At 45.0% G+C, this 11,954-nt stretch overlaps 1 protein-coding gene across 9 annotated transcripts in view; it reads left to right on the forward strand.

Annotated features, from left to right (window-relative positions):
* The window catches only part of CLASP1 (cytoplasmic linker associated protein 1), a 180,693-nt gene extending 170,569 nt beyond the window's left edge, over positions 1 to 10,124 (forward strand). For all 9 annotated transcript variants that reach the window (XM_030488256.1, XM_030488257.1, XM_030488258.1 and 6 more), the window contains 3 exons: positions 984 to 1,190; positions 4,022 to 4,138; positions 5,902 to 10,124. In XM_030488256.1, coding sequence (XP_030344116.1) covers positions 984 to 1,190; positions 4,022 to 4,138; positions 5,902 to 5,988 — 411 coding nt within the window. In that variant the 3' untranslated portion in view covers positions 5,989 to 10,124. The remainder of the gene's footprint in view (positions 1 to 983; positions 1,191 to 4,021; positions 4,139 to 5,901) is intronic.
* The last annotated feature ends 1,830 nt before the right edge of the window (positions 10,125 to 11,954 follow it).

An 11,954-nucleotide genomic window follows, 5' to 3' on the forward strand; every position in this document is an offset into this window, starting at 1 on the left:
ACTGAAATAAGAACATGGGGAGCAAAGAGTATGTGATTTGTGTCCAGGAAGAGTGTGACTAAGGGGAAGCTTCATTTTGTTGCCTGGCAATTAGCACAGATAGTTGAAAAAAGAAAACCTGCTTTTCCGTCCTGTTTTTTTTATCTGATTACTGCAGAATGTAAAATGAATAAACTCATGGGAGGAGAGACCAGGACTGGGTCTTTCCTCTTCAGCTAGCTGTCCTACCCACTTCAGAAGAGTGTGAAAGTTGTGAATTTGCCTTCTCTCAGGGTAAGAAAAGAATTAGATCTAGGATCTCTCTTGTTTTGCATGACTGCAATACAATGTGGGCTAGTTGCAGAAAGTGCATGCTACCACTGTTTACACTTATGCTTCCTGTTTTATAGTAATCCCAGTGCTGCCTTAATGGGTTAGATGTGCTGAGAACACAGCTTCATAGTCAGGGACAGCCTAAGGCCTTACTGTGTCTGTAGCTTACGTTTGATTACAGCATTTGCTTAGCTGGAAAAGGTCAGGACACACCTGTGTAGGCATGGGTGTCTCAGTTTGGGCACCCAAGCACTCAGCAGGTGAGATACATACTAAAAGGTGCAATGGTGTCATTCATTATAACATTTAAGAGATAAATTTTGTATTGTCTGAACTGGTAGGTTTAGGTTCTCTTGACAGTGGCTGGAGAGATGTCATCCTCTCACTTCTCCTATGATGGGAATGCTCATCTATCTTGGGTGGCAGATGACTCTTTAAAACTAGCCACAACTTTGACACAGTTACATTAGGCAGGATGGACTTCCTAACACTGGCTGGAATAAAGATGTCACTGGAGGTGAAGGATGTGAATTCTCAATCACCTTTCAATAGAGCCTCCTGTGGATATGTTAATGAACATCTTATGCATTTCCTGGCAGTCACCACACAGGTGGTCTTGGCTGTGAAGTGTGACCTCATTAACGTAAGGTTTGACTCTGCTGTCGTTCTAGGTCGTCAGAGCTGCTGAAGAAGCTGCTTCCACCCTGGCAAGTTCCATCCACCCTGAGCAATGCATCAAGGTGCTTTGCCCCATCATTCAGACTGCAGATTATCCAATTAATTTAGCTGCCATCAAAATGCAGACGAAAGTAATTGAGAGGATTTCCAAGGAATCGTTGCATCAGCTCCTTCCTGATATCATTCCTGGGTTATTACAGGTACAGCATCCCGTGTCACAAATGCTCCTGAGCACAAACCACCACTGAGTAATTTGTGAGGTCTGTGACCTAAGAGAGAATGGATGGACTCTTTGGGGCTAGATTTTGTTAAATTAAAGTTTTAATCCCTTTAAGTTTTTATATTTGAGTTTTTAATGTTAAGAAAAAGAAAATTCAGTTTCTTCTGTGTATGTTCCACAATTAGAAGCCTTGGCCTGACTCTTAAATAAGCCAGTAGTAGCCGCATAATAAATTTGAGTGCAGGAGTCAGCCACATCTTACGCTGTCTCAGTACATCCCAAGCAATATATCGTGTAGTCTCCTTTATTTCTGCTGACCTGTTCTGTGTTTTGAGTGTACTTGAATTTGAATCCCAGCAGGCAGGCTGGTCCTTTCCTCTTTCCAAAATCAGGACTGAACTACTTGCTGACTTCATTCAGCCTCTTTCATAAGCCTCTCAGGCTGCATGGAGAGCTGTGTTTTCGCCAGTGTTAAGGCTTGGTCTTACATTGTGAATTTAGCTTTCAGTGTTGGCTGTAGCAGTGTTGTCTTCTGTTCCCCTGCACAAGCAGCCGGCAGTGCTGGTTGCTGGGATGAGGCTACAAGCAAGAAGGAAATAAGGGGAGGCAACAGTGAGAGAGGAGAGAGAATGTGTATGTGTTTACTGGAGAGAGATTGTGGCAGGAACAGATCAGTCAGTGTGAACGGGGAGACATGTTTGGGTGGGTAAGACTTCAGTGGAGGACTGGGATAAAGAAGCCCTCCTTGCTGTGAGCATAAAAAGTTGGAAGGACAAGAGCGAAGTCACAAATTCCCTTTCTGCATCCTAGAGTTCGTTTCAACTTTGTGGTGTCAGCTCTTGCAATTCTTTTCTTAAATTTCAACTTCTGGAAATCAGGCAGTTCTGTATTAATCTAAGCTTTTTGTTGTGAAAAGTTTTTAGCCATAATTGTTGGAGACAACAATCTGAACAGTGAAGCTTCAGTGCACTAGAAAAGTTTGGGAGCAGCGAGCCTTTAAAAATGCAGTTATATTTGTTTTATTAAATTGCTTCTTTGTCTTAAAATGGATCTTATTTCAGAGTGTAGATACTTCCTCACCTTACAAAATCCTAGTGATACAAGGATTCTACTCCTCATGTTTGACAAGTATTTTTGGATCCTGGCTGAAGGACTGTGTGTGGAGGGAATCCCCAGTGTGCTGCTTTACCATGCCAAGGCTACTGGCAGAATGGTGAAGAAGCAAGAGGCATCAGACGGCAGCAATACGAGCACAAGCGTGCAGCTCAGCATCTTGGAGCAGGATCCCCTTGACCCCCATGAACAGCTGGGGATCTCCATGCAGGAACAGAGCTTGGCTGGGGATGTCATGGTGCTTGCCTTGGTCCCAGTGCAGAGCTCTGGCTCCCTCAGAGCCTGGGGGATAGAAGTAGGCTGTGAGGCAGTCTTCCATGTGTGGCATCTTGATACCCTCAGGCTGGAGAGACCTCCCATGTGCTTCATCTTGATACCCTCAGGCTGGCGAGAGCCTTGAGCCCATATAATGTCCTGAGTGAATGCTTTAACTGTTGGGCTGTGTTATTAAATGCTGGGAAAAGAAGCAAATACTGCCTTGCAAGCAAGTTGGCAAATGGGGAGGTGGGGTGACGGTCCCGCTGGTGCATACAGGGCAGGCTTTACCAACCCAGCACCCACCAGGATGCAGCCCTTGGGCCTCAACACCGCACAAGTGTGCATGCCCTCATGGAAGTAACTTGGGATGCACACATAAAGAAAATTCCAGGCCCAAAGGGAAACTTAAGGTCAAGCAGAGGCATCTCATGATCTCAGGAAGCCTTTCGGTTGGGACCCACAAGGCAGTGTCCTGCATCTCAACTGTCCTTCCAGCAGTAGGTTGTGTCTCAGTGGATGTTCCTCTGTTGTAAGGCTGGACTCAGCCTTTTTTCCGCCTCTGTCCTCAACAGCTTGGTGTTTCTCTCAGCTCATCTAGGTCTCATGCTTTCCTAGTTCAGAGCTCATTGGGATTGCAGACTGTCATTTCACACTGTGTTTTGGCCCTGCAGCTATAACAGCCTCAGCTGTGCTGCATTCCTCCTCCTGGCTTTCCCAGCAGAGGTCACCCTGCATCCGGAGGAGCCAGTGTCCCTTAGGCTGAAGTGATGTCTTCATTTCTCATGGGATGGCTGCTTACTGATGAATCACTGCCCGAGTACAGGACTGATGCCACCAGCTGCTGAGTGACCTGGTGGTTAGCTTGAGCTCTCCTGGAGCTGCCAGAGGTCTGGTACACCTACAGGGGTCTCTCAACATGCCATTTTCTGGTATTACCTGATAAGTAATCAGAAAGCTCCAGGTTACAGAGGCAGTTCAGTGTGAAGCACAGTGTTTAAGGTTTTTCTGAAGGCAAGCTTGGAGCACGAGGGCTCCCCTCCAAGAAGTTCTGACCATCCAAGATAGGGTATGGTCATCTGAACTGGACACAGGAGTGTGTATATTTGATGGAGTCCTAAGGTCATGTTGGGGAAACTGTTGTTGCTCAGTGCTACAACATTAACAACTTTTAACATGATAGTAATAACCTATACTATAAGGAACAAATAGGATGTGATTGTATTCTCTTGCTCTTTGAGTATTCAGGTTGCAAACTGTTACGTTAAGCAGAGCATTTTCTTGCTCTATTTTCTATTTCTATTATTTTCTTGCTCTATTTCTTTTATTGCTCTATTAGTTTCAGGCACATTTACAGAATCTTCATCAGGTCTTTAGTATCCTACTCTGAAAGGACGTCGGTGAGTGCTATTTGACTTCTGACCTTTTTTCCTTGTTTCCCAGGGTTATGATAATACGGAGAGCAGCGTCCGTAAAGCTAGCGTATTTTGCCTAGTGGCAATTTATTCAGTAATTGGAGAAGAACTGAAACCTCATCTCGCACAACTCACGGGAAGCAAGGTATGAGAGTAAATGCATCTCTGGGGTCTTGATAATAGCCAGCTGAACGGCTTGAACTACCAGCAGCATCACAGTAGCTCTGGGTCAAGTTCCCTATACTCTGTTAAATTGTATCTCACCTTACCAAACACTGCTGGAACAGCACCACACTTGCTCAGCAGTGTGAGCATTTGAAATCCCACTAAGAAAATTTTGATGGGGTACAGAGATGGGTTTCATGATGCATTTGATCCTATGTAACTGCAAGCTGCCACTGAGCAGGTCCTTCCCACTTACAGCCATGTTTACCTTGCCCCTTCAGTGCTGCATTCAGGGGTGCCTGTGCAGTGAGTTGGTTCAGCTGGCTGCTCTGGCTGAAAACCAGTTCTGCAATACAAATTAATTAGCTTTCAGTCTGCTCTGCGACTGCACGGGTAACCCAGTGCAAAGAGTTGTGGGAATGCATGGCTGGGATGGGTGGGAGAGCAGGTTCTCTCAGCTGCAGGTTGTGGTTTGGCTGGTAGAAATGCAGGTAACACCTCACTTTTAATAGCATGGCAGTGTCCCTTCTGGGATACCAGCAAGTTCAAGTGACCCTTCAGAGGACTTTGTGTGCTAGAGTCAGGTTATCAGCAAAACTCAAGTTCTGACCTGGTGCTGCAAGTGACACCAACTCCAGCTCTGGCCTTCAGACAAGAGCTGACATTTCATGTAGAAGCAGGCAGTGTTTGATTGCTTTTCAGAGCTGCTCAGGAAGCCATCACAAGATTTCTTCTGCTGTTTGAAGTCATCATAACCAAGACTTCTATGCAATTTTACAAACAATTCTGCATTTTTGTTTCTGAAATAGATCTCTGCATGTGAATAGGTACTTAGTTTAGAGGGCTTCATTATGTTATTTTGAAGCAATAATTTCTTTCATGGGTAGTGGCACAGGAAGTGTGGTGTAGGCCAAAACAACCTGAGACTGAAGACACTTGGATTTTATTTCTGAATTGAGTTGTCTTGTCCTTAAACAAATTACTTGTGCCTCCAAATTGCTCTGGAAAGAGACAGCTGTGAGTGCTGAGGTTTACCTCGTTGTATTTGGGCAGTCAGGAAATCCCCTTATAAAATGTTGTAGAGACTTTATTATCCCGGTATCCTAGGTGCCATGGACTTACTCCACCACATAACTAACTATAAACATGTGAGTAATTCTTCTGGGTTTACACAGACTGCCTGTGTGTTTAAAGTTAAATGTGTGCATGAGTCGTTGAAGGATCTGGAGCTAAGGTGGTAAGGCAGAAAAAGAAAACAAGCCCATGCGGAGGAAGTATGTAGTCATAACAGCTGCAGTTTCACTAGATGTACCAAGTTAGTGAAGATATTTAAATGTCATTGAAAATTACTATTTTATAAATCATGGAGAGTTCAGGGTGTTTCCTAGGAGGGACCATGGCTCTTGGGTCGCTGCATGCCTGCAGCCCTACTGACCTCTGTGGGATTCCTGCCTGCCCAGAGCAGGCTGCAGGATTGAGGTCTGTGAACTGATGGCTGCTGAAGAGAAATGCAAGAGGTTTTTCTGAATCCGATGAAATCTCTCTAACTTCAGTGGGACTAGGCATACCCTCCTGCCTCTGTCTGCCCTAAGATACACTGAGCTTTGCTTCTGCTTTTCCTCTAGAGAGCCCAGTGTCAGCTCACTCAAAACTCAATTCACCACAGAATGCAAGATTTGCAGTTGACTTTTGTCCACCTGTTTTTCCTGGCATCTTCTCCTCATGTTTGTTTGTTTATTTCAGATGAAGCTACTAAACTTGTACATAAAGAGGGCCCAGACCACCAACAGCAACAGCAGTTCCTCTTCAGATGTTTCAACGCACAGTTAATGGAGATATGTGGACATATGTGTAGACTTAGAAGCAATCAACGGTGCCTCTCAGAGACCTTTCTGCTACTCTTCACTGGCGCGCTCCATCAGCTCAAGGAGGCCATGCAGATATTTATTGCAATCAGTATTTTAGTCCCTTAAAAGCTTTTATGTAGAATCTTACTGGTATTGAATGTAAAGGAAGCAAGGTCTATGTTGCAGTCTTCATTAAAAGTGAACAACAGAAAGCCATACTTAAACATACTTGTATAGCCTGCTGAAATCTCAGAAATATGTTTAGGTTAGCGTTCCAAAACTGAGTCCAGGAACCTGGACATGCGTAAAAATCAAACAAATCTTGTTGGTTTAGTTCATACCCAGTTTTGGTTTCTGTGTGCTGGTTACCTGCTCTCTCGGCCATTCCGGCTAGGTTCTCCTCTTCTTGCAAGTCTTGTGGTCCTGTTTTGTACTCCCTGCTGCAGCTTGCCTAGCATGCAGAGCTGTCTTCAGGGACATCTTTGCAGATGTGGTTGTGATTCCACCCTTGGATGCTTTAATACTGAGAGATATCAAGTGAGTAATGAAAAAGTAGGTTCTTTTTAAACATCTGACTTTTTGTACATAGTTCTTCTGACTGACCTCCAGTGGGCTAATTTCTGTGTAACTGCTCTCCAGCCAGCTGTGCTGTGCAGAACAGCTGGGCTCTTGCTCCTTTCATTGACTATGTAAATACTTCTCCCCTCCTAACCCATTTGGCTATTTCATATGCTCAAAAGACTCTCCAGGTTACTTGTTACTCCACAAAGGGAACCTGAGACCCAGTTCTGGGACTGATGGCCTGCGAACAGGACACTGGAGTTAGGTGGGTGGGTGTTGGATTAGGTTCTGAGTGTGCCATGGGTAGGCAGTGGCAGCTGGCAGGGCTCTATCTCAGTGCTGCCTTGTGAGGCTAGCTGCATTTTTGAAGTATATAGTGTCAAAGGGCTGATCTGCTCTGACCCAACCCACTGGTGTTGGGTGGTGAACGGCTTTGTCCCACAACTCCTTTGTGCTTTGGGCAAAATGTTCACCCCAGAGGACAGAAAAGGTGTCTGAAACTGAACAAAAAATTCCCATGGAAGCACCTGCTGAGCCAGCTGCGACAATGCTGGTTGCCTGCCACATCTCTCCTCCTGTGCCTGAAGAGACTGCAGTGCTGTTAGCTGCCTTTAGAAACCTTCTTCTTCCTGGCCAGCACCACGCACAGCCCTGATGGGTGCTCTGCATTTTGGAGGGGTGTGGAGAGGCCTTGCTGGGCACTACTGCCAGCAGGGTGCTCTGGGTAAGGGTGCCACAGGGCAAATCCTTTTGCAGCCTGGTGACGCAGACCACGTCAGAGCCAAACCAGCAGCAGCCAAATACCTCACAGCACCAGCTTTCCCAAAGGAAGACTCTCTGTTTGCAGAGGGTGAGCTCCCCTGCCTCTGCCTGTAACCAGGGGAAGGAGGAGGATGCTAGTGCTGTGTTTGGCCCTGGGCTGGATCCCAGCTGATGGGCATGCCCACGCCAAACATGAAATGGATCGGAACTGGCTTTTTGCCCCCACTGCCAGCAATGCAAGAGGATGATGGACCTGCAGCTTATGGCTGCAGCTGTGGTGATGGATGTGTGCTCCCTGGCTGTTCTCAGTGTCTTGGTCTTTCTCTAAGCCCTCCATTTCCCCTTTGGGGAGCTGAAGGGACACCTTGGTAGTGTACTGAGAACGTGAGAGTCTATGCAGCGTGAGAGTGCAGTGGGGAGGGTAAAGCCACATTGTCCTCCCTTGCCATCAGTTTATCCCTGTGTCTCAGCCCTCGCCTCAAGGAGCTGGGAGGTGATGCTTGGTGCCAGCTTCCCTCCCAGTCCTCAGCTCAGGAAGGACTGGGGCTGGTGGGGACTATGTGAGATTGGACTGCAAAGCTTGTTGGTCCTTTTCCTTGCTGATGTGAGAACAGAGGAGGTGACCTGCTCCCAAGTTTGTCAGGATGTGTCCAGGCTTTTGCTTGCTGCACAGTTAGTTCCCTCAACTTTCCCAATGAGTAATGCCATAGCAGGAGAAACAGTGAGATCTTTGTGGGTGGGATTCCCCCAGGGTCTTTCCCACAGGCTCAGAAAAGCCATCCTCACCAGAGGGGAAGGATTGGCTGCTCCATGGTTGGTGTCTCCCTTTCCGTGGACCATTTCTTTTCAACATCTTTCAGTATGCTTGTTAGAATATCCTTCTTCTTTTTCTTTTTTTTTTTAAATTTTGAATGATTCAGATTATTTTACTCTAACACAAATTTATTTTCCCTTTTGAGGAAATACTCAGCCAACTTGTTGGCAGCAGTTAGCTGTCTTGTGTGAATTTTTAGTAGTGGCTTTGTGGTTTTTTCTTGTTTGGTTTGTTTTTGATTTTTTTTTTTTAATTTGTACTTTGACTGTTTAGTATTTATGCCTTTCTTTCTCCCCATCTCAGTTCAGCATCTTCTGTTCCAGATCTGTGGTTCAGAAGGTCAGCACAGCTGACCAGATGGAGATTAGTCCCTCCCAGCTGTAATGGAGCTTGGTCAGTCACCGTTTGCTGTTTGTTTCTTTGTTTTTGTTTTTAATGGCACACTGTATTAGATCTCCAGGAATTGAATTCCGTCTCAAATGTTTTTATATGTTTTATCAAATCCTGTTAGTATGCACTGAGAGTGAATGCACTGTATCGTCCCTGAACTGATGCTGGTGCGTGTGCTGACACTGCGGTAGGAGTTAACAGCTCATCCTTGACAAGATACGTGCAACCGGCTGCTGCTCCAGTGACCTGTGTTTTCCAATACTATTGGCACACTCGGGACTGCAAATGGTAGAACCAGGCCTTACTTTCTGAATGAGATTCGGTTCTGTTTGTCAACAGATGCTCTTTAACGTGCTACTTAATTTTGTTAACGTGAGTCAGTCGAGGACTGTTCATCCTTTGAGTACTCTAGAAGTATGTTATACCTGTATACAGTAGAGAGCATTCTGCTTAGGTATTTATAAATCATTGCGTATAATGTACATAGTAAGGTTGTTTAGTATGTTGAACATGACCCGATTAATTTTTTTGTGTTTCCTTTGAAGTACTCAAAGGGCTAGCTCTGAATGTCACCTCTCTGATCTCTAGTGTTCTGACTTCAACAAGCTGTACAATCATTTTGTTTTCAGCAAGCATAAAGGTCTCTCTGGCTACAAATCACAGTGTCCATGCACGCTTGCAGAGAAAGATCTGCATGCTGGCAGTGCCTCACCGCACCGGTGAAGCTTGTGTTCATGTTCCCCCAGCAGTAGGCACCTACTGCAGCTGCCTTTTTTTTCCCTTGCTGCCCATTATGCAGGGCTTCAATTTTTCGTATCTTAAAAAAAAAAAAAAAAAAAAAAAAAAAAAAAGAGAGAGAGAGAGAGAGAAGAAAAAAGAAAAAAAATAGTGTATTTTCTTTGCCCACCATGCTTTAGAAGTCTGAATGGGAGAAAACTCTCAGCAGACAGTGGCTCCTGGCTGCAAGGTTGCTGAAATTTCAGATGTGGATGTTTTTTCTGCCATTGGCTGCACCAGTGCTCCGTGGGCATGGGCAAATACCAGATCCATCCGCCCCACAGGTCTACGTACTGTAGTTCTCATGTAGTGCAGAAATATCGAGGCATGTGGCTTTCTTAAGGTACACTATGTGTGCTTGCCTGGATTACAATACAATACGAGACTGTCTTTTTTTATTGCTTATTACTAGCTTACCAATAACCTGTATAAGTAATGTAACTCGCATCTTTGTCATCAAAACCTCTTCTCCCCACCCCTTTATTTATCAAGCATAATATTACATATTAAGGGACAGAAAAAATAGACCTCTAGTATACAGCAGGACGTTGCTAACAATGTTTTAAATGGGAAGTAAAAACCTCTCTGAAAAATGCCAGCCATGAGAAATGACTTTGTTGGCACCGTGTTCATGCGCATGTATTTTTTTTCTATTTTTTCCGCTTTTGTCATGTTACATCCATATCTGTATTTATATCTTATTTGTTTCACTTTTGAGTGTATCATGGCAATTGTACAGATGTTTTTTGTTAACATTTACGTGATAGAATTTGCTAAGAAAAAAAAAAATAAAACCTTTTGAGTTTGCCCTAGAAGAAGTTGGGTTTCTTTTGTGGGGGAGAAATTAATAGTAAAGTAGATTCATTATCCAACACATCTCCTTACTCCAACAGCCTTTGCTTGTAAAGGATCTGCTCTTATTCCTGCCCTGGCTGCTGTGTTTTCTTGTCTTAGAGGGGGGCCCGTGGGCTGGCTGTTTCCTACAGGCACCAGTCTGTGAGTGGCAGTGGGGCCAGCAAGCAGCTGATCTTTTGGGGTGCTGGTCTTTTGCTGTCAGTTTTTAAAGGCTTTTTGGAAGTTGTGAAGTCATTTGAGAGGGTTCTTGGGAGCATTTATGACCTTTGGAAGAAGGGGCAGGCAACTCAGGAGGACTATAAAGACATTGTGACATTATGCAGGGAGAAAATTAGAAGGGCCAAAGCCTGACTAGAATTTAGTCTGTCTAATGCTGTAAAAGATGATTAAAAATTTTTATATAAATACATTAGCAACAGAAGAAGGGCTAAGAAGAATCTCCTGTTGGATGTGGAGGGAAACATAGTGCCAAAGGATGAGAGAAAGGATGAAGTACTTAATGCCTTCTTTACCTCAGTCTTTTGTAAAAATACCAGTTGTGTGCTGGGTGCATAGCGCCATAAGCTGGAAGAAAGGGACAGGGAGCAGAATGAAGCCCTCATAGTCCAAGGAGAAATGGTCAGTGACCTGCTACACCATCTAGACACACACAAGTCTACAGGGCTGGATGGGATTGATCCAAAGGTATTGAGGGAGCTGGTGGAAGTGCTCACTGTGCCACTTTCAATCATTTATCAGCAGTTCTGGTTAACAGGGGAGGTCCCAGTTGACTGGAAGTTACCAAATGTGATGCCCATCTGCAAGAAGGGCTGGAAGGAGGATCTGGGGAACTACAGGACTGCCAGTCTGACCTTAGTGTCAGGAAAGGTTATGGAGCAGATCATCCTGAATGCCATCATACAACATCTACGGGACAACCAGGCTATCAGGCCCTGTCAGCATGGGTTTAGGAAAGGCAGGTCCTGATTGACCAACCTGATCTCCTCCAGTGACAAGGTGACCTGCTTACTGGATGAGGGAAAGGCTGTGGATGTTGTCTACCTAGACTTTAGCAAAGCCTTTGACACAGTTTCCCACCACATTCTCCTGGAGAAACTGGCTGCTTATGGCTTGGACAGATGTTCTCTTTGTTGTGTTCAGATTTGGGCCCCTCACTACAAGAAAGACATTGAGGTGCTGGAGTGTGTCTAAAGAAAGGCAATAAAGCTGGTAAAAGGTCTAGAGCACAAGTCTTACGAGGAGTGGCTGAGGGAACTGGAGGAAAATGAACCTCAGGGGAGACCTCCTCGGTCTCTACAACTACCTGAAAGGAGGTTGTAGTGAGGTGGGGACTGGTCTGTTCTCCCAAGTAACAAGTGATAGGACAAGAGAAAATGGCCTTAGTTGCACCAGGGGAGGTTTAGATTGGGTATTAGGAGAAACATCTTCATGAGAAGGCTTGCCAAGCACTGGAACAGGCTGCCCAGGTAGTGATTGAGTCACCATCCCTGGAGGTATTTAAAAGACATGTAGATGTGGCACTTAGGAGCATGGGTTAGTGGTGGACTTGGCAGTGCCAGGTTAATAGTTGGACTTGATTGTAACATTCTTTTCCAACCTAAACAATTCTATAATTCTATAGATTTTGGTGTGTCCTTTAGGGCTGCAACTGCAATGTGTTGACAAGGGGGTGTTTGTTGATTGAACCACCTTAAAGTACCTGTCCCTTGTAGCTCCTTTGTCATGAAGTCCCCTGTTGTCCTAAGCCACATGATTGCTTCACACATGGAGAATGGGGAATGGCTGTAGTT

Source organism: Strigops habroptila, chromosome 5, assembly GCF_004027225.2.
Source record: "Strigops habroptila isolate Jane chromosome 5, bStrHab1.2.pri, whole genome shotgun sequence".
Lineage (NCBI taxonomy): Eukaryota > Metazoa > Chordata > Aves > Psittaciformes > Psittacidae > Strigops > Strigops habroptila.